The 22767-nt window shown below is 40.0% G+C and overlaps 1 protein-coding gene across 1 annotated transcript in view; it reads left to right on the plus strand.

The window, feature by feature from the left end:
- adamts3 (ADAM metallopeptidase with thrombospondin type 1 motif, 3) overlaps positions 1–21941 on the plus strand; it is a gene marked incomplete at its 3' end in the record, with an annotated part of 186279 nt that extends 164338 nt beyond the window's left edge. The window contains exons 20-24 of the mRNA XM_083978186.1: positions 3172–3328; positions 5340–5472; positions 14827–15034; positions 18844–18961; positions 21475–21941. Coding sequence (XP_083834312.1) covers positions 3172–3328; positions 5340–5472; positions 14827–15034; positions 18844–18961; positions 21475–21941 — 1083 coding nt within the window. The remainder of the gene's footprint in view (positions 1–3171; positions 3329–5339; positions 5473–14826; positions 15035–18843; positions 18962–21474) is intronic.
- Between the last annotated feature and the right edge of the window lie 826 nt (positions 21942–22767).

Here is a 22767-nt window from a genome sequence, read left to right on the forward strand (position 1 = left end):
ATATTAACAAAAACATTCCACTGATATCTGCTTTAATGTAAATACTGTAGGGACGACAGATGGAAATTAGCTGGGAGCTAAATCTGGTGCAACCATCTTTTCATTTTTTTTCCTTTAAATGATTAATGTAATTGCACACTGTCCCTTATTAAACTAATAAACTAAAAAAATACAAACATATTTATCCATAATTTAACAAAAGATATCTTTGTGAGATACAGCACATTTTGAACAAATGAAATTGTGATTAACTATGAACAGTCATGTGATTGGTTTTTGTTATTGTTTTTTTGTAGTTAGCTCTAATGCAATGTGCAGCAAAGATAGATAGATAGATAGATAGATAGATAGATAGATAGATAGATAGATAGATAGATAGATAGATAGATAGATAGATAGATAGATCTAACTGCATGAAATAAAAACCACCACACATCCGGTCCTCTCCTCACGTCGCTGCTCCTCGACATTTTGTTCACTCAAACTTTTTTTTATTTTAAGGCCCCTGCACCCAACAAGCAGCACTTAGATTTTTTAAGTCCTAAATCCTCTGGCTCTCTCTCTCCGTCAGAGTCGGTGTCGTTTCGCTGCCGTATTATTTTCATCACTGGCAGTGGCACGCAATGAATCGAGGGATCTGCTGCTGCCGGTACCTTTTGTTGTATGTGTGTCTCTGCCGTCTTTCAGGAACGTCGCGCTAGGAACGAGAGCAGCTGAATTCACAGAGTGAAACAGAGATAATGCCCGAGAGACCCAGATTTTATATTTCTTTTCTTTTTTTTTTTCAGAAGCAGGGTTATTAAAGCAGCTTTAAGTCACAGCTCCTGTCGCTTCCTGCACAAACCAAACCACCCACTTTACAAAAAGAAAAAGTGGCCTCAGGTCCAGAAAGAGCGGAAATTACTAACGCAAGTAGAAAAGAAGTAAAATGAGATTTGATTCAAATAGTAAAAACATTACCCTGTGGCTTTTTAGTATACATCATCTGCCAATGTGGTGCTGAATAGAAATTAATCCGTCCTTCTTTCATCATCTTACTAAAGAACTGATGAAATGATTCAGGCAATGTTAATACGATAACTCATTTCTTTCGGTGTCGTGCTCTCATTTCTGTCATTTGATACTTCTGTGTGAGACAAACTAAGTTTCCACAAAAACAACAATTTCACCTTTTGCTTGAGCTCATTAAACGCCGTTGTGTGTTTCTCCTGCAGGGACCACGGCTCCTGTGAGTTAAGTGCCATTCACGCGTGGGCTGAGTGAGTCTGCATAATCTGACAGGGAAATAATTACAGGGACACGACGCTGAAGAGAGCAGCGGCTCTGACACAAGTTAATTCACAGTTTCCCCACGAACGCAACTTTCTCTGAAAAGCAATTTCAGAAAAAAATGGAGGAGGAGGAATTTAGTTTCCTTGTAATTTCAAAAACATGAAGTGCGGTCTCATTTCAGGACAACAACAAAAAAGATGGAAAATATCAGTTTTGTGCAAATTATTCAGACAAGTGGACACAAGTGGAGGATAATAACACAAAGCTGAGCTGTGTGGAAAGGCTGTTTGGATCATTAATTCTGCACATCAGGCTTCAGCTGTAATTAAAAGAATTTTATTCCATCTTTCAGAAAAATGTCACAAGGAATTTATCAGCGAACTTCATATGAAATCTTTCTCCACCTCTACCGAGCATCAGTTTGTTTTTGTTGTTACGCTTTCGAGGTGCTAATGAAGACAGAGCTAATGAAGGATCAGTGGTTGATCATTAGTTTTTACACGTTTCTGCTCAGCTGGACGAGCTGCTGCTTCTACTCCAGTCGCTGATCACTGAGCAGCAGCAGTGAAGTTAGAAAAAGCTTCAGACAAACAAGAACATGTCTAAATACTAGATATCCGGTCCTGAGTTCAGAACCAGAATCAGAATTACTGTTACAAAGCTCCTGTATAGTCATGGAAAAGCAACGAAAAATGTAATTTGGAATGGATCCAAGATATAAATATTTCTAAAATAAAAAAAGAGAAAAATAAAAATAATTCACATGTTAATGTCTGGATCAGCTTTTAGATTATGTTACGAAACCACCGAAGCTGCAGCACAGTTATGTTCATAAAGAAAAACCTGAATCCGTATAATCATCTGATTCATACAATAAGATGAAGTTTGATGGTTTTAGTTGTGGAACAAACAACAACCGCAAATGAACAATACTGTAGACGACTTCATCAGATCCAGTTCCAGCTCCACAAATGAAGCCACTTCTTATTTTATTCTTAAGATTTCAGATTCAGATTCAGATTTCTTAAGAACTTTATTCTAAAGTTAAAGCTTTGGTGAACACTTCTCTGTCCTAAATCTCACAGTGGCAGGATTTAAAACTTTTTTTAAATTCACACACTTTCTGCGCTTCCTGTCACTGTGTCACAAAGTGTGGAAATTAAGGACTTCACTTTAGTTTCGCTTTCATTTTTGCTCCTTTTGATTCTTTTATTCTTTTTTTTTCCATTAAATAAAAACTAAATTAACTAAAAATAAAATAAAATCAGATATTCAGATTTGGTTGCTAAAGGACATGACGTCAACTCAGAGTATTTTCATTGCTCAGACTTTAAACTCGCAGATTACCACTGTTAGTTTTATGATTATGTAAAATCACATACACCAGGAGATGATATGTTGATTTAATATTAGATAAAATCCCGTCAAAATAACTTTAAAGAATCAATAATAACGTAGAATATTCAGTTTTTTGTCATCCGACAGCAGCAGTTATGTAATCCAAGTATAATCTCTATCTGTCTAATCTGTATCTGTGTTAATCCCTCCAAACCTAATACCAACACCAACTCCTGTCTGATGCTGCTGCTGGGAACAACTCAACTCCTCTAATCCACTCAGCTCTGCACAGCTGTACTGTAGGTTATACTGTACAGTACCTGAGAAATATTCCAGATGTTTCCCAGAGGAAAAAAGTCCAGAAACATCTGGAGGAGGAGGAGCTGAACTTGGCTTCCGTCCAGTAACAGCTTGTTCTCACACCACCGACTTTTTATTCCCTCTTGAAATCAAACCTGATGCATTGATTTGCACAAATTTGCAATAATGTAATGTAAATATGACTCAGTGGGTTTTTCTTTTCTTTTCTTTTCTCCGTTTTGTCTTCCGCTGGTTTTGCAGATTATTCCCAAGGACAATGAGACGCGCTCCACTTTAATGTACAAGTACATCATCCACGAAGACTCGGTGCCCGTGAACAACAACAACGTCATCCAGGAGGACACGTACGAGTGGGCGCTGAAGAGCTGGTCGCCGTGCTCCAAGCCGTGTGCCGGAGGTAAAAGGACAAATTACCATCAGATTGGAAAAAGAAAAGAATAGATCTCTACTTCTTCAAACGCAATTATCTGACGTCCAGGCTTCAGTCCCACGGACGGTCACAGATCTTTGTGTTTCGGTCGGTTGTTGTTTTATCCCGCCCGCTCAGCCTGAGGAGGGTTCTGTTGAATTTTAAAGACATTTGATAATTATCGTTTGTAGCACTGATAAAAGGGAAATAGCCTCAAGCAGATATAGGGGCATTAACCCTTTCTAGGCCACTCTTTTAAATACTTTCAAACCTGGACACTTACTGGAAAATAATGGAGGATTTATTTTGTGTTTTTAGTTTACTTTTTCAAATTTACTCAATTTATTAATTCTCTTTTTGCTGCAAATCAACGTCAGTGAAGTTACCAGACAGTATCATTTTTCCAGAAGGTGTATATATAAAAAAACAATATTTGAAAGCATATACTGTATATATATATAAAATTTAAAAATTAACACATATAAAACATAGTCTTAACTTGAATACTTAGTTTAAAGTTGGATAACTCTTGGATATTTTATTTGTCCAAAATAAGTTACTGAATGTGGTCACTTGTCCTAATTAAGGGTTACCAACATCCGACCTGTGTAAAAAACACAATTAGCCTCATATTAAAGGACAATTCCGGGCAAATTCAACTCGGGGCTGTATTTTCCTAACATTTTAGTTCTAAAAGAAGGAATCTGAAGATCGTCAGTTTAATTGCTCCTGTTTTGCAGTAGTTGTGTCTGTCCCTGCATCGCCACGATAGCGTTGAATGGGAGCGGATGCAAATTCCGCTGCTTACAGTAGGCTGAAAATCTTCAGATTCCTTCTTTTAGACCTAAAATGTTAGGAAAATACAGCCCCAAAGTTGATTTTGCCCGGAATTGTCCTTTAAGTTGATAATAAAACATAATGAGCTGCATTAGTGGGTTATTTTAGGTGATGTACCCGTGTCTGCTGTGAAATTAGTGTTTAATCGGCCGCTTCAGCTTCTTGCAGCATCAAAATGAAAGAGGATTGACAGGGCTGTTTGTTTTACACTTCGTCACCTCCGACAGCCGCACAGGGCCGGGGCGGGAGGAGTCGTGTTCGTACATCTGTTCGTTTCAGCCCAGAAACATCTCGACCTTGGGGGAATTTTTTCTGCCGATTTGTCAGAAACAACATTCACTTTTTATTAAAACGTGAACTGATTTATAAACTGCCGGTCAAGGGTCGTAACGCATTAAACACACGTTTCTGACCAGATGTCACAGGCTCATACAGTAATTATGACACAATTGAATACATTTATGTAATGGGACGAAATGATGAAGTGATGACATAAAAGGTCAATTCAATCTGACATAATCATATTACACAATTACATCTCTGGAAACTATTCAACACTGTCATGACAGAAAAGATGATGAAAAAATGTTAGGTATGATGAACAATCAAAGGCAATTTTATTAGTATAGCCCGTTTTTACAAACAGACCCTCACATCGACTGAGGAAAAACTCCATGGAAAACCCTTTTAACAGGGAAAAATCTGAGAAACCTCAGGGTGAGCAACAGGCACGACAACCTGCTGCTCAAAAGTAATTGCCCCTTGTGGGATTAATAAAGTTGTTTGAATTGAATTGAATTGTATTTATAAACTAATCAGATCAGAATTTGTTTGGAAACGAAGTTGAAATTAAGAAATTCTGCACTTTATACTTTAAATTCAGAATTTCTATATAAAAACAACAACAAAATGACTGAAGAATTATTTTTCCAATACAAATTTCTCATAGTCAAAATTGATTCACATAACATAACATAACATAACATAGAATAACATAGCATAAACTTTATTGATCACAGACTGGAAAATCACTGGACATTTTTACTTAAATTTACCTTTAAAGGGAACGTGTTGCTGTTTTGTTTCTGTTTTTTGTTTTTTTGGTTAATGCATAATGTAAATTACTGCATGGTTAAAAACCTCTCCCGCCTCTCTCCCGCAGGGTTTCAGTACACCAAGTACGGCTGTCGAAAGAAAGGAGACACCAAGATGGTCCACCGAGGATACTGTGACGCCAGCAAGAAGCCGAAGCCCATCCGCCGGATGTGCAACCTGCAGGACTGCACGCAGCCTCAGTGAGTTGTTGAACACACCTGAACTGGAACTGAAGACATTTGAGTGTTGATGGTTGATGCAACTTTTCTCAGGATCAGTTCAGTTTCTATTTCTGTCTGTGGTCGAGAGTGGGAGTGGAAGTTAAAATCGTCACTAAGCCGTCTTTTCTCCTCCGTTTGTTATTTTGTCTCATTATTCATGATGCATCGAGGCAAAATGACTTCTTGCCAACAATCCTTTGCGCGGATTTATTCGCTCTATACACGGAGTAAAATAGATGAAGTGATAAAACCCTGGAAACAATAAGCAGCTAATTAAATACATCATGTAGATTCAAGGCAGGGAGTCTCGCCAACAGTGGTGTAATATCTTCATATCACCAATCCTGATGCTTTAAAGGACTTTTCTTATATCTAACGTTTTTTCTTTGATAAATTATCACAAATTCTTTAAAAAAAAAACCTATAACCAAGTTGTTTTGTCGCCTGCTTCTTATAAACTGTCATAAATCATGAAGATTTTATGTAACTGTAACGAATTTCAAACAATCCTGGAAGATTTGACGCCGACACATGTTGTTGTTGTTGTTGTTGTTGCAGACAAAGAAATAAATGCACAGACAGATGAGTATCGATTAACAGGAGCCACGCAAATCACTTCCTGTCCAGACCGCACAGCACTACGGACTGAGGCTAATCTATTTATAGAACAACAAAATGGACACAGATGGGTCGATTGTATTATCAGCTCATGACCGTGACCGTCAGCGAACATGCAGACATGAAGTCGGCCTTGTGCGTTTTATGTCCGGAGACACAAGAAGAAAAACCTACAGATGCATAAATAAACTCCACGACCACGTGCAGCTTTTTGACCTCGGGGCACCGAAGCAAGAAGCAAGAACACAAGAGCACATTCACGTCTAATGACACACTCCGGGTCGGAGGGAAAACACAGATTTTACGTCAACGTCTCGGCGTTAAAATGATAAAGGGAGCGTTAAATCCTCTGTGGCTTTCACAGCTCTGAGTCAGACTAAGCGCTAAATCAGCGGCTCCAACTTTTAATTCATTGTTCCAACAAAGAGCCTGACGTGTGGCTGCCGCCGGCCAATCAGCAGGGTCGATGTTCGCCGTTCAGATAAGCAGCGATTAAAGCAGCAGAGGTCGGGATGTTGTAACTTCCACCTATAGTCCAGGCAAAATAGCGTTTTCCGACAGGCTAATTGTAACAGAATGTTTTTCACCATACATCATTTCTTTGAGGTGTCCAGAACAACATACTGAAAGTCCTAAGAAATCCTAGTTGGGGAAATATGTTTAATTCTCATCAATCCAAGATTGATTTACTTAAGTCTATGGTGCCAATAAGGCCGGACAGCCATACACCCCAATGGGGCTATTTTTTTTTTTCCTTTACTGCTATCACAATGAAACTTTACACAATGAAAGTATTCATGAAATGTAACATTTTTTGTATTACAAGTTTCTTTGAAAATAAATTTGAATATGCAAATGAGCAATATACTAATGGAATATGCCAAAAATACACCCAAATAGGCTTGTTTTTTTTCCTTTACTCCTACCACAATGAAACTTTACACAATGAAAGTATACATGAAAAGTATTTTTTTTTGTATTACAAGTTTCTTTTAAAATGAATTTGAATATGCAAATAAGCAAGACACTAATGGAATATGCCCAAAATACACCCAAATAGGCTTGTTTTTTTCCCCTTTACTCCTACCACAATGAAACTAGATTGCCTGGACTACTATGTATGAGTATAATAACAGGTCATTCACATACCGGCCTGTTATTTTCTCATAGAGCCGCTGTTATAACAGTCAGTAAAGACGACTGACCGAGAAAAGCCCAGAAAATTACTCGTCTCACTGGAGAGAGTTTCTTCGCACTTGTTAGAAGTCGGCGTTAACGTCAGCGCTCATCCAGAGGGAAACCAGACAGGAGCCAGAGAGAATCTGCATCAAGTTGAACCCAGAGATCGACTCTCAACATGACAGTACTGCAGCGTTTTCACAGTGTACACTAAATTAGTGATCAAAAACACAAATTGTTGGAGTGGATTTTCAACATTTGTAGCTTTGAATCAACAAACTCTATACAGTTATTCCCAAATTCCGTCTTCTTAGTCAAAAATGTTTCAGCCTTTGCACAAGCAGCTCAACTTTAATCTTTTTACGTTTGCTTTTCTTACTTCTGTAAGAAAAGCTGTAACAAGTTGATTTCCTATAGGTGGGATCAATACAAAGTCTTATCTTATCTTATTACTGTAGCTAAGCCCCGCCCTTTGCAGAGACATTTTGGTTGATGGGGGTCATGGTTTTTTTGACGGATCTTCCTCCTTTAGAAGGAAAAAATTCAACAAAAAGCCAAAGTTTCATCTCATTTATTTTCTGTCATTATTCCCAAGTTTCATGGAAACTGAGCCACAGTGTCAGACAACAAATAATTAGAATAATTAAAGCCACGAGCGACAATTAACAGACTTAAACCTCTTTGTGCTCAACAGAGAGAAGCAGGTGAATTCCTGCAAATTAGCTAAAAGTTCATCATGGTGCATGGGCGGCTCAGTCAAATTTGTTGTACCTCTTTGAGGTTAGAAGGCTAACAAGAATATTATTAATAATAATGATGTTATTGGTGTTTTTGCAGCAGGTCAGAGCTTCATGTCTTTCCTGCAGGTTACAGCAGCTCCTTCCTCCCACTGCGTCCATCTGAAAGTCTTTGTTGTCTCTTCATGTTTGTGTTTTTACGGCTTCATTCGGCTCCAGGATGGACTTAATCCTTTAGACGCAGAGAGTCGAGAAGTCGATAAATCTGTAGAAAGGCTCTGACAGAGACGATGTTATCTCCCGCTCAGGTCTGCTGCTGTTCATCAGTACGTCGTTTCAGTGTGGGGCTCGGTGGAACGGGGTCTAAACCCGAGAGACAAGATGGCGCGAGTGCGGATTCGCCTCGGCTGCGTTTAGCTGCAGAAGTACAGTAAACTGTCGGGGTTGTGACAGAAAACGCCTGCAGGTGAAAGAAGTGTGTCTGAAAGAGGAGAAGAACGCATATAAGCTGATTAGTGTCGGAGATGAGAGAGAAAGAGAGCGAGAGAGAGAAGTTTGAACAGCAGCTGCCCTCAAAGGACCGCGGCCAAAATCATCCGTCCAAATCTCAAAGCTGCGCGAGGCGGCTTTTTAGATTACGGCCCAACTTCAATACTCAGATGATGCAACGTCAGCTAATGTTTACCTGCCAGCTGTCACACGCTCTCGCTGCTGTTCAGGAAATGTTTTTTTTTATTCTGAAGTGCTGATGGGCTGGAGATGTGGAGCTCACGGAAATCCATTGGAATAAATGAAAGATTTTTGCCTTTGGGGGATGCTAACAGGATTTCAGTCCCACTGATCCTCTGACTCTTTTCTAGCATCACCAGACATTTAGACATTTTCTCTCCTCCAGTTTGAATATATTTACATCTACCTGATGGACATTTGTCTCATCTTTGTGAGGCATCTTCAGTCTTATCTTATCTAGGAGTCCCACGATGCATTTCACCCCAACCAGTGACATTTTTTAGGATTTGGGCTCATCATCATCAGCACATCAAAGAAATAAGAAAACAAACAGTGGTTCAAAACCATTATCTGAAAAAAAAAGAAAAGGAAAACAATGCCAAGGTTCAAGAGAAATCATCAAAAATTAATTAAACACATTTTCCTGTCTTCTTTTCCAGGCTTGAGAAATAAAATTACAGTAGCAGCTTCAAACACACTGAAATTAAACAATGACTCCAACTTCTGCTCATCAGAGCATCAAAGTATTTCAGGGTTTTGTAAACAGATTTCATGAAATAATACCTCTTTCAAATTAGTTTAGTTTATTTGCGAATTATGTAGCCTACAAAAAAAAACAAGAAGAATCATGAAGTTAAACATTGTGCAGGAGAGGGGGAAGGCAAAAAAGGCTTATGGAAATACCTCCTATATGTAAAAATGTAAAAACAACAATGGGCTTAAAAGTCAGAAAAAGTTGACAATACAGAAATTTATTTTAAAAAAGAGGGGAAAAAATATCAATTTACATACAAAATAAGATAAAAACTTATACATAAACACACAGGTTTGGTATATGTTCACATTAAAAATTGATAACAAATGAAATCTTCTAAAAAAGAGGAACAGAAGATTTGGGATTTTTTTTTGCAAAACAATCCATTCCCAAACATTTCTTTTGGATTAGCAGAATCTTACCAAGCAGAGTAGGACATGAATAAAATAAGGAGAAATGAAGCTGTAATAACAAGTTAAAACACAAAAGTGATTTACTAATGATCGTACTCTATTCAAAACTACTTCTCTAGAATTAAAAGCTGCTTTAATTGCTCTATTTCCACTCTAGGATCACAGCTGTCTCTTTATGAACCCCAGTTCAACCATTTTACACCATAATGTCTGTTTTGGACATTTGCTCCACTGGTTCTGGAGATAACGAGGACCGGTCCGTCCACCACCGTCCTGTCGTCCCAGGAGAGAGACAGACTTATCTCATAATTCAGCACATGCTCTGTCCTCTGTGGCGTTTTTTTTAGTGTCTATTGTAGCTTCTTTTCCGAGATAAGACCTGGTCTCAGAGGTGAAATATCTGTCTGAAGGCGAAGCTGAAAGCGTAATAAATACATACTGTAGCTTTAAGAGGAGATAAACAGACGTAAAGGGAAGTGAGCAGAGATGCAGAGGTTGGTGTGGTTTGTGTTTTGTCTCGTGATGTGGATGTTGAAGATTTCATTTCATTTATTTATTTAAAAAGGACAGTGTGCAGTGACATTAGTTATTGAAACAATAAAAAGATGGCTGCACCAGATTTAGCGGAGCCGCTAATTTCCATCTGTAGATGAGCTTGTTGTTCCAGATCCTGATCTTTAGTGGTGGTTTCCCAACTTCTACTTCTTCCAACTCACGGTCCACGTGACAATCATGAGAGTTTATAACGACTCGGAGGCCTGAGAGCTTTTTAATGATAACGATCAAACATTCAGGACTGAACTGAACTGAACTGTTTCCCACGTCAGTCGGTTCACCATCTGTCTCTCCTGTCTTTCCTTTGAATTATTCCTGTTGTTCCACTTTGATACGATGATCCAGGAGAAGAGTTTGAAACATTATCATTTCATTTTGAAGCTCCTAAAACATTTATGTCGTTTTATCCTGCCTGCCACCAAGTTCGGTCTCCAGATAGTGACACCGTTTTTTTTTCTTTTGGTGCCACTTCCCTTGGTTTGAATGAAATGTTTCGACACGTTTATGAATTTTCTGGAAATTAGTGTGTATTATTCTGCTGCTGTGCCTTGGACTCTCTGTAGTTTGGTCTCTGAGTTGAGACAGAAACAAATTCCCTCAAAACTTGGCCAGATCTTTCTTTTTTTTTTTTTTCATTATTTGCCTCTCCAACTTGTTTCTTAACTTCACTTCCTTTCCGTTCGTTCAGAGAAAGAGCAGCGAGATTTCAGCCGAACTAAAGAACACTTAGGCCGAGTTGATAAGAAAATGTCAGAGAGGAAGTTTGGGACCGTGTGGCTGAGAGAGATAAGAGAGAGAGAGTTGGTACAGTACAGATCATCAGTTGTGGAGCAATAAAGTTATTAATATTTTCCCAAGTTTGGGTTGGACAAGAAAGTTTTATAGTTATACACTTCATAATATGTTGTTGGGTCTCCACAAGTCCTTGAGAATCTGAGAAGTTTTGATTTCTCAAATGGAAAATGAGAGACAAAAAAAAGTAAAATACACTGGAAAAACTTTGAAACTTGTTTCTCTTTCTCTTTGTAAGTTCATGGTCTGTGCTCATGTTGCTCTTGTTTGCTTTTGTGAGAAGAAACTTTTGTGTTTTGCGATTCTGTCAGACAAAAGTCATGGTTAGAAAATCACTGTAAACATGAACAAACGAGAGAGAGAGTCCCCGAAAAGACCTTGACAACAGTTTCAAGAAAAAATTGTGAGAGTAATGAATATATAGTGTTGCATTCGATATATAATGGCATTGAGGAAGAAACAAAGCTGATGAACTGTAACCTGTGTGGGAGGAGGTGTTTTAATCACTGTAAAATATATAAAAAAAGAGTTTTTTACTGACGATTAAAATGAATGAAAAACAAGTCTTATGTAAACTTATGTAAACCTCTGATCTAAGCTGCCACGGTGGTTGAAATGTCTCCTCCCAACATCACGCCAACACATTAAAGTTGTTTTAGAGGTAAATACAGAGACTGCTTGATGAAAAACTGTCCCCCGATGGGAACGTGCATCAGCGGTTTTGCATGAATTTACCTCTAAAACAACTCTGTCTGGTAACGTTGTGTTATTATCTCATAGCGTGGTGAATGTGCAGGACACAACTTGTCCACCAGAGCGTTGTGGAGTTGTTGGATTGTGTATTTGATGAGTTTGATGAGGGAAACCAAGAAATCCCATGAGCCTTCGTAGCGTAGCTCTGAGCAGCTCGCGGCTCTGCTCCACCGTTCTAAAAACAGCTTGCACCAACAATTAAAGGTAACAAACCTACTGCTATGACTATAGGGATTATGGCAATGGGCCAATTTGCCAAAATGTTGAACTATCCCTTTAAAGATAAAAACCAACATGATTTACCGTCTGTGTGGACTCCACTGAGACGTGAACTCTCTTCTCCTACAAGATTGTTTCCTCACCTCCACCAATCGCACTGCAAGAGCGGACGATCTCGCTGCATGTCGACAAAATCCCCATGGGTTATATAATACAGCTTCTAATTACGTATTCAAAGAATTTTCCCATCACCTACAGCCCTTCTCATTATCTTCTGTTAAATATTAATACAGTCTCACACATGCAAAAACACACACCTCGAATCCCCTCGGGCCGATTAGCTCAAGTGTGAGGGTCTGTAGTCGGTAATACAGTACGCCGTCCCGGTGACATGGCCATGTCGGTGAAAACTAATTCCCTATTCAAGTCGGAGAACGGTGTGTTCAGGGTCACGCACGCCTCCTCTTGAATTCTTTTCTTAGTTTTGTAAAAAAAAAAAAAAGAAAGAAAAGGAAAGGAAAGGAAAGCGAGAAGTGTGTCTCTCTCTGCTGGGTTTTCAACAACCATCACACTCAGGACAAAACGAGTAAAGGAAAGGTCAACGAGTGCATACCGATGGCAAGTACTGTAATTGTCAGAAATTTGCTAAAATCATCACATATGTATTTCAAAGGAGGTTAAATCGAAAGCAACTGGACTTAGTTATTTGAATATAATACAAATAACTAAGTCCAGTTGCTTTCGATTTAACCTCCTTTGAAATACTATGACCTGGGCAAATGAGAATATGCACCGGCTCATCACATATGTATATTCACACATTATAGAGTCACAAATAGAAGCTGCATATTAAAAGAGCCACAGCACGTAAAAGCCAAAGCACTTTTGTGAGCGTTGTGAACTCAGCATGACTTCTCAGTTTCCATAGATATCAAGCCACTTATCATGTTGACGGTAAAAGGCTGTTTGTGTTTCAAAAAGGGCAAACGAGCCAGGAAGTCATTCAAAGGTCTGGAAACTCTTTCTCTGTCCAGTGGACACAGTGTCTCAGGTCTCAGCAGACAACTGATCGGATTTTGGTGGTAAAAAGTTATAATTCCCTCAGAGATGTCACGTTCCAATATGTTAGAACATTTACCCGGATTCGCAAACAAACTGATTAGACTCATAGTGTCTTATGTAAAGGGGAACTATGCAAGTCAGCTCGCTTTTCCGCTGTTTCGGTTACGCTCCTCTGGCCCATGTGCATTTGTTGACAACGAAGCCGGCGAAAAATCAATAACTTGAGTAGTGGAAAAACATTACATAACATATACGATGTTACGACGTGTGTGTTTGTGTAGTCTTAACCGTCATGAACAAAAGATTACGGGTTATGGAGTGCGTTTGTGTTGCGGTGTGCAGAGACGAGAGCTGGGACACCGGGGCGGTGGCGACTGAGTAACTACACTGATGTTGCAAGGTTGGTTTTCAGCCGTGAGACGCCAGATGAAGACAGAGAGCCTCCGTTGTCACTCCTAACAAGTCACAAGTCTTGTAGTTAACTATCACAATTACTCCAGAGAGAGAACAAATGTAGCATAGCCACGGGAGAAATCCTGCTTAGTTCCTCTTTAAGGTCAAAGTCGCAGTGACCTTTAAAAACATGACTTTGGCCTTTCTTTTTTTTTTGGACACAAGATCTCTGGGAAATCCCGTGAAACTCTGCACCTACAGTTTGGATGAATCTTTTCGACTTTGGTGGTCAAAGGTCAGTTGGGTGCTGACCTCGCAAAATAGTATAGCTTTTGGCCATGTGAATACAAGATCTCATCGACAAACAAGAGTCAGGAGAGTCAAAGAGAGACGGAGGATGAGAGGCAGCAAACAGCCGATGGATGGATAGATATTTTAAGCTCCTGTTCAGAACACCTACTGACAAAGGCACGAAGGAGGAAGGTTGGGTTTACACCTATAGTTGTTATAGGTCGAGGCCACTGGGCCACATCTCTGGAGGTTAATATCTCCTATTCTGTGGATTTTTACAGTCAGCTGCTGTAGCTGAAGATTTAAAGTGCAAGACACAGCTGTGATTTCTGAACTCGAGGAGATTTGACCACAAACGAAACAATCAGATCCACTTTAAAATGAGATCTCCAACACGATAAGGAGCAGAAAGTTGAAGGGGTGTGAATTCTTTCTGACTATATTTTACTCGTACTTCTCTGATCACTGAAATTGAAATTTGACTTAAAGGGACAAACAAGGAGTTTTGGAAAAGCGAAGCACTTTCACACTACATTTATGAGCCTCCGCGCGCACCGTGAAATTCTTTGACCGGCGCAAGACAGACTCATGTTTTCATTCACCAAGAATTAAAGTCAGAGGTTCGAAGACGATGAGATACCGTCGTAGTCCCGACCATAAACGGTGATTCGTCGGCGTTATTCTCATGACTCGCCACGAAATCGAAAGTAAAGAAACGCTGGTCGGCTCGCCCAGCATTTCCGCCACCACTAATAATAACAAAATAACAATAGAGACAAAACGATATATTTATTAAAAATGGGCCCATTAACAAGTGTGGGTAGCGGAGATTCATCCACATTAATATGATACTTTTTTATTGTCGCGGAATTTTTCGTTCTGCCGATGGAGAAACTCCTCGTTGTCCCTTTAAAGTGAAATCTCCAACACAATAAGGAGCAGAAAGTTGAAGTGGTGTGAATTCTTTCTGACTATATTTTACTCGTACTTCCTCTGATCACTGAAATTGAAATTTGACTTGAGTGTTTTTTTTTCTTGTTCGTGTCTCTTTGTCCAGATGGGTCTCGGAGGACTGGGAGTACTGCACCAAAACCTGCAGCAGCCTGGGCTTTCAGATCCGGACCGTCCGCTGCTTCCAGATGCTCCACGACGGCACCAACCGCTCGGTCCACAGCAAATACTGCAGCGGCGAGAAGCCAGAGAGCCGCAGGCCGTGCAACAGAGTCCCGTGTCCCGCTCAGTGGAGGACCGGCGCCTGGTCAGAGGTTCAGTATCCACATGATCTGTCTTTCTTGACATCTCCTTTCAACTCTCTGATCAAAGAGCTGTGAGACGGCTGTTTGTTCAGCTGATCACGTCTCTGGGGGGTTAAAGTCTCTTCTTCTGTGGATTTTTAATGTCGGCTGCTTCACAGATTCACAGTATAACACGCAGCTGTGGTTTCTGAACTCGAGTGTGTGAGGCGTCTGTGATCAATAGCTGAGAGCAGACCCAACACCGCAGCGGATTCACCACAATACGATTCTGTTTAACATGTATGGCTATCTTTGTGAAGACACTCACTGACATAATGTATTCCCTTTAGCCCCTTACCCTAACCTGAACCATCCAAAACAAATGCTTAACCTCAACAATTACTCTTAACTAGGGATGTCACAATTACTTGTTTTCACAATTAATCGCGGTATTAAACGCCACAATTAATTGATCGTAAAGACCCCTAAATACCGCCACATTTTCCGAAAAAGCTTATGTCGATACCATATCGGCAGATGTGCGCCAAAGTAAAAGTACATGCACAGATACTGGTCCAATTATCTAAAGTAACAGTGAATTGGTAGGAATTTAAATGTTAGCACGGAAATTATTAAAAATAAACTTAAACATTTGGTATAGATGACAAATTATGACTTAAATATTTCAAACACTTCGCCCGGGGGATTAATAACTGGTCCTATAGTGATGTAATTATATTGTGACTATATTTAATTTTGCACATTCATAGTGTTGTGAAATTTATTGATGCATAATAATCGTGATGATCGTAATACCGTGATTATTTTTGTGACAATAATGGTACCAAGAAAATATATAATCGTGACATGTCTACTCTTAACCCAACTTAAACCTTATAATAACCCAGTTATTATAAAGTCTTAACCCTCAAACCCTCAAAATGTCCTCACTTTGCCAAAATGTCCTCACTCTAATGGTTTAAAACTCAATCTGGTCCTCACATGTATAGCTGTACAAGTACACACACACAGTGTTATTGTTGGTTTTGGGAATATCATAATATATTTTAGTGACCTTAAATTCAATGCTAAGCGAAAGAGGAAAGAGGAAACAACAGCAGTGTGGTAAATATCACTGCGGTTTCATATAATAACCACCATCAACCTCCATTTTACTATGTTTTTTTTAGTGAAGACTCGCTGTGTAAAAATCTAAGTGCTGATTGTTTTTTCATATTTTGGAAAAAAATATAGACATTTGTCACAATAGTAACAGTTGTGGAGTTGTAGTATTACTAAAACTACATGTTTCTTTCTTCCTCTAGGCTTTCAGTTTTGTTTATTTATCCCGGTCCAGACACAGAAAGTCAGAGTTTATTCAGCGTTTTACCATTTAGGATTTGTTTGTTAAATACCAAAGCCATAATTACTCTTTTTACAAGCAGTTTGTTTTGAAGTTCTCACCCAGAACATTTGGACTCCAGCTCTGAGTGTTGTCTCATTCAGGGATAAACAGATTTCAGACCTAATTGTCTCAGCGGGGGATCTGAGAAGAGTCTAAAAAAAACATGCAGCCAGGGTCTCGTCAGGGAGGAGATCCTCCACCAGCCAGATTAATAGTTTGTTTGCTGCTTTGGATTCGTTTTCGCCCCACTCAAGGTTTCATTTAATCCTTTTTTTTTCCTGTTTCTAATTTGGACCACAGTGTGTGTGTTTGTGCTTGAAACAAAGTCACGTCCGACGGCCAAAGTGTTTCTACCTGCTATCAAAGGATCCCACTTGAAAAGCCCGCTGGCATAGGAGGCCGTTAAAACGACCTCTCCTCAAAGCTTGAGGTGTTGTTGCATTATTGAGCACAATTTTGTGCACAGGAGAAGTTAAAAGTAGAAAAAATTGACATACAGTAACAGGCTGGTGAGTGTGATTTCAGATTGTCGGCTTATTTAAACGTGGGTTGAAATATTTGGAAGTAGCCTCAGATCTCACTTCAAGAGAGCGTCTGAACTTCAGTCGCTGTTTAATGGTGCAGCAGCCACTTAATTGGAAGCACACACATCCACCATGGAGACCGTTTTCATCCTGGGTGTCAAGTCTTTTAATGTGTAATTAGTTTGTCTAATAGTTCACAGGACATCTCAGAAACCACTCGCTGGAATTAGTTCAGATTTTGAGGAGGAGTTTCCCATCGAGAGCCAAGAGGCGTCTGGTCTTCACATTTGTTTTTAAGGAGATTACTAAACGTCACATTAAATTTGGCAAATCTCAGCAGCAGAGGCGATTGATCTAAGACTGCAAGAGCTTCCTTTTAAAATAAAATAAAATAAAAAAAATAGATGGTCAAATATGGACTGTTGCATTTACTAAACACATTCAACTCTCAGAAGAGTTCCTTCATAGTCAGCTACTTATCGCGGGTCTGTTTTTTTTACTGCAGCGCAACTACTGTAGATGATCATTGAATAAATGCTGCGACTCTGTCAGCGAGTGAATGGAGCAGTGGGTGAGGCCTGGACACTGGGCTTCTGCATGATGATTCTCCATTGCACATATCATACACTGTATAGACCGAATCGCCTTGTTGTTTACAACTACTTTCAGGTAGAAAACCAGCACGTAATTTGACTGAAAACAGTAACGAACCAGAGTTTAGCTATATATATATCATATTTTTCACGCCCTATCACCATTTAGACAAATCTGAAATAATTGAAGAAAGATTACTATTTCTGTGTGTGTGTTTTGTGTTGCTATGTGTGGTATTTATTCAGTTTGGTGGAATCACAGTGTCTAGAAAGCATCAGTGGCTCATTTGACAGGGACAGCTAACGGTAGCTAAGCTAACGGCGGTAGCTAAGCTAACATCAGGACATCAGTTGTTAAAACCCTCCTGCTGTCGGACATGACATGAAACTACTCCAGTTAGCTCAGTCATGTTGTAACTCAGATATCCGCTGGAGAAAATATTTTTTCATGGACTGTTTATTGAGTCACTGAGTTATTATAGTAAAACAGGTAGCTAACTGTTAGCCCTGCTAATCTACGCTAACCATGACTAATTACAAAAACGTGCACACATAAATAGTAATGTTTGTTCAATCATTGGTTTTATAAACTTTACAAACATCAGATTAGTCTAAACGGCGATATAGTAACATGAAAAATGAGATATAAATAGCGAAACTCTCGTCCATCACTATTGTTCTCATGCTGGTTTTCTACCCGGAAGTAGTTGTAAACAACAAGGCGATTCGTTCTATATAAATCACAACTGAAACTTTTCCTTTCAGTTTAACCTGATTCTCACATTTCCATTTTTCAAGTTTAATATTGTTTCGTGAGAATTTACGTATAAATAAATGGATAAATTTAAAGATGTAGTCTGAAAATGAGCTTCCCCTCTTTGAAAGACCAGCAGCCGTCATTGTTGCTCTGCTCAGCAATAACAGGGATGAATCTCTTCCAATATGGAACAAATCCTGGTCTCCACAGGCCTCTCTGTGAAGCTGCCGGATGCAGAAATGGAAAAAAAAAAAACAACAACAACAACATATAGTTCTTGAGCTGCTCTGCGTTTTACAAGGACTTCATAAAAATGTACTAGCCTACTAATCCGGGTTCTTCAGGACAAGCAAAAAGAACAAAAGTTTTGCCTCCTCATGGACGAGCTTAAGCCCAGTTCAGATGTTCTGTCCAGACGGCCGAAGGTTTTATCCTGCAGACTTTGTTTTGACTCTGGTCCCTGCAGATCTTCTGTCTGCACTTGTCTCACCTCAGCTCTGCAGAAGAACTGTCTGATTGGCTGCTGAGTGACTTTGCTGTTGTGTTTCTCTCGTCCTCAGTGCTCTGTGAGCTGTGGCGAGGGCGTGGAGAGGCGCCTGGTCACCTGTCGGATTGGAGATCAATGCAGTGGAGAGAAACCCGAGAGTGTGAGGCCCTGCAGACCCGGACCCTGTCACGGTGAGCGTTCATTTCAATGTAATAGTCTAATAGTTTGTCATGATGTTCAATACCAGCTTCTCCAGACCAGAGGTTTTAAAGTGTGGGAAAGTGAGCGATGAAACGCACCTGAGACGAACATCAGTGCACGTTCTGTTGATCTAATATTGATCTATACTATAGTCCATGCAGCTGCAGCACAACGGCCCCGAAGACGGTTTAAAGACTCGATCAATATGTCACCGTGAATGAGCCCGGTGATTAAAGGGATAGTTCAACATTTTGGCAAATTGGCCCATTGCCATAATTGCTATAGTCATAGCAGTAGGTTCGTTACCTTTAATTGTCGGTGCAAGCTATTTTTAGTACAGCGGAGCGCAGCAGCAGGCTGCTCAGAGCTACGCTATGGAGGCTAAGGGAATTTCTTGGTTTCCCTCATCAAACTCATCAAATACAAAATCCCAAAACTCCGCAGCGCTTTTGTAGACAAGTTGTGAGCTGCACATTCACCACGCTATGAGATAATGACGGAACGATACGAAACGGAGCCGTTTTCGAGGTAAATTCATACAAAACCGCGGATGCGCGTTGCGTTCAGGGACAGTTTTTCAGCAAGCAGTCTCCGTATTTACCCTGTATTTACCTCGAAAACGGCTCCGTTTCGTATCGTTCCGTCATTATCTCATAGCGTGGTGGTTGTGCAGGTCACAACTTGTCTACAAAAGCGCTGTGGAGTTTTGGGATGTTGAATTTGATGAGTTTAATGAGGGAAACCAAGAAATTCCATTAGCCTCCATAGCGTAGCTCTGAGCAGCCAGCTGCTGCGCTCCGCCGTACTGAAAATAGCTTACACCTACAATTAAAGGTAATGAACCTACTGCTATGACTATAGCGATTATGGCAATGGGCCAATTTGCCAAAATGTTGAACTATCCCTTTAAAGTCAGTTCAGAGAGAAAAGCAGGACGATCATATTGTGATACGTTCTGTTCACCAAGGTCCATCGTCATAGTAAACCATATTGATAGTTCAAGAAAAATAAAAGCTAAAAAAAAAAACATTACTGGCATATTTGATGTTGTAGAGTAAAAATGTGAAATTGCTTAAACCCCACAAACTTAATTTCATCTGTTTCACCAAAAACATTTTTTTTAAAAACCAGAGACCTCAGGATTAATTCATTATTATATTGTTATAACGCTTTATAATATATTCAAATTGCCAGAGCAAAGTGCAAAAGCTAAACCTGTCTTAAGGTTTCAAATGTGCACTGATGTAATGAATCATGCTACACCACTGGACAGAAAGCAAAAGGTGTGGAAGTCAAGGTTAAATTATCTTTATTATCCTCAGCGGGCAGCAACAATTCACACATTCGCGGACAAATTATTAGATAAAAGCATAAATGGTCTGGCTGGTAGACAGGATGTTCTGGGCCTTGTTCACAATCTGGACTTTATATACTGTAAGGTGGAGAAGGTCATTCACGGTCGTCACATTGTAATGATGAATGTGTTTGAAGTTGGACTGAGATGATCCTTGAGGGAAAAATAATCTATTTCTGTCTTTACTGTAATAAATATTATTTAAAGCTTTTGTCAATGTTTTTTAAGACCTTCTCCTTCTGTCCCAACACTGCCTGCAGATGAGTTCAGGTCTCTGCTCTGTTGTGAATAGCTGCTCTGTTTCCTTTTATTTGTGAGCTGCACTGATAAAAACACAGATAGATTCACACTGGACAAATTTCCCACTGTGATCAAACTATGTATTCAAACCAGGCCTCAGCCTCTTATCATTTGAGTCAAAAAGATTTTTTTTTCACCATCGTAGACCATCTTTGTTTGGATTAAGATTATAGAGTCACCACTCAATCTATTGTGCATTGAACACATTTCTTTATCCAGACTGACGGCTGCTGGAGACTTTGATGGCTCTGGGAACAGCTGCAGAACAGCTGTAAATGTTTTCAGATGTTTTTTTGTTTTTCAATCATCACCATGTGTTGATCTTTGGGAGACACAAATGATTATTTTTCTGGCTTGAATGCAAAGCTAACGCTAACATGAAACAGACAGACGGAGGCTCAAAACTACATTTAGAATTAGAAACAAGTATAAAACTGGGCCACAGCTCTCGACCAATCAAACTTCACCATTTTTAAAACTCGTCTTACGTAAAACCCATTTTTATTCCTTGGCTTTCAACTCAGCATGAGACTCTACCTCTGTTTTAGTGTTTTATATATTGTTTTTATTGGTTTTTATTTTAATTGTTTTATTTAAATTGTAAATTGTTGTATTGCTTTTAAACTGTTTTAAAAGCAATAAACAATTATTATTTTATATTTATTTTTCTGCTCATTGTTTTATTTCCATATGTTGCATTATGTACAGCACTTTGTTTCAGCTGTGGTTGTTTTAAAGGGCTTTATAAATAAAGTTGAGTTGAGTTGAGTGGCTGAAACGTGTAAAAAGTTTTATTTTTGTTTCATAGCTGAAACTCTGAGCTCACTCTCTAAACTCTTCAACTTTCAGATGAACCGTGCAATGGGGACAAATCCATCTTCTGCCAAATGGAGGTCCTGGCTCGCTACTGTTCGATTCCCGGCTACAACAAGCTGTGCTGCGAGTCCTGCACCCGGCGCAACGGCGCTATGTCCTTGTTCTCCGAGGCCGCCGAGGCGGAGGCGACTGACCACGTCCGCTTCGGGTCGGCCTCCCAGCTCCTGGAGACGCTGATGGCGGCGAACGCCACGCGCGGCGGGAAACAACACGGCTCGGCCGGGAAACCTGCGGCGACGGGCGGCGGCGGCGCCAAAAACACGGCCGCCAGAAACACGGCCGCCAACACCCGCGCCGCTCCGCCGAAGAAAACCCAGTCGAAGATCAACTCGGCACCGAGACGGGTCCCGCGGCACACGGGCCTGAGCGCCGAGGGTCAAAGGTCGAGCAGCTCGACAGACAGCCGGCGGCCAACAGCGTATTCTGAAGTGGAGAGATGAAAGCAACGCCCCCTCCCTCCCCCTCCCTCTCCCTCCCACTCCCCCTACTTCTCCCTTCAGGACTCTTCATGTACAGTAGATAATCCAGCTTCATCTTGAATCTTCTCATGCCAAAACACCACCGAGAGAGAAACAGAGAGAGAGAGAGAGAGAGAAAAGTGCTGGTTCACTTTGTCGGTTCAACCCCCCCAACCCCTAACCAACCCCTCCCCCCGACACTTAAGTATCACGCTGACATTGAGCTCCCACAGTGTTTGAGGTGAAACCGCCGAGTCACTTCGCTTTCATACTTTATTTTTCAGACGAGAAAATGATTCAATAATCTCAGTCACAGCTTTTGGTATTAAGTTTCTAGTGAATTATTTTCAGGGACATCAAACAGCCAAAGGACAGTTTGATATTCAAAATATGCCCTTTTTTATTTTATTTTTTTTACCACACTAACTCTAATAATAATAATATGCTGCATCTCAGTGGATATTAGAGACATTTGTTGCTTAATTCTAATCAGTCTCTTGACTTTTTAACCGAGTCTCAAATCTTTCATTGATGCCATCACTGAGGGAACAGGTGTCGGCATTTTACTCTCTGACTAGTCTTTTCTCTGGTGTAGTCATCTTCACCAATCAGGCACCTGGTGTGTGTGTGTATGTGTGTGTGTAGGTGTGTGTGTGTGTGTAGCGTTGCAGCACGGCGGCTGAAGCGCTCAGCAGATGGTGAGAGAAAGAGGTGCCGTCATTATAGATGATTTCATTTGGGAATAACTGTGCGGACATGGCACAAGAATAAGAACTCACCCAGTGCAGAGATAAACCGGTACAGGAAT

The sequence above is a fragment of the Trachurus trachurus genome, assembly GCF_905171665.1.
Source record: "Trachurus trachurus genome assembly, chromosome: 9".
NCBI lineage: Eukaryota > Metazoa > Chordata > Actinopteri > Carangiformes > Carangidae > Trachurus > Trachurus trachurus.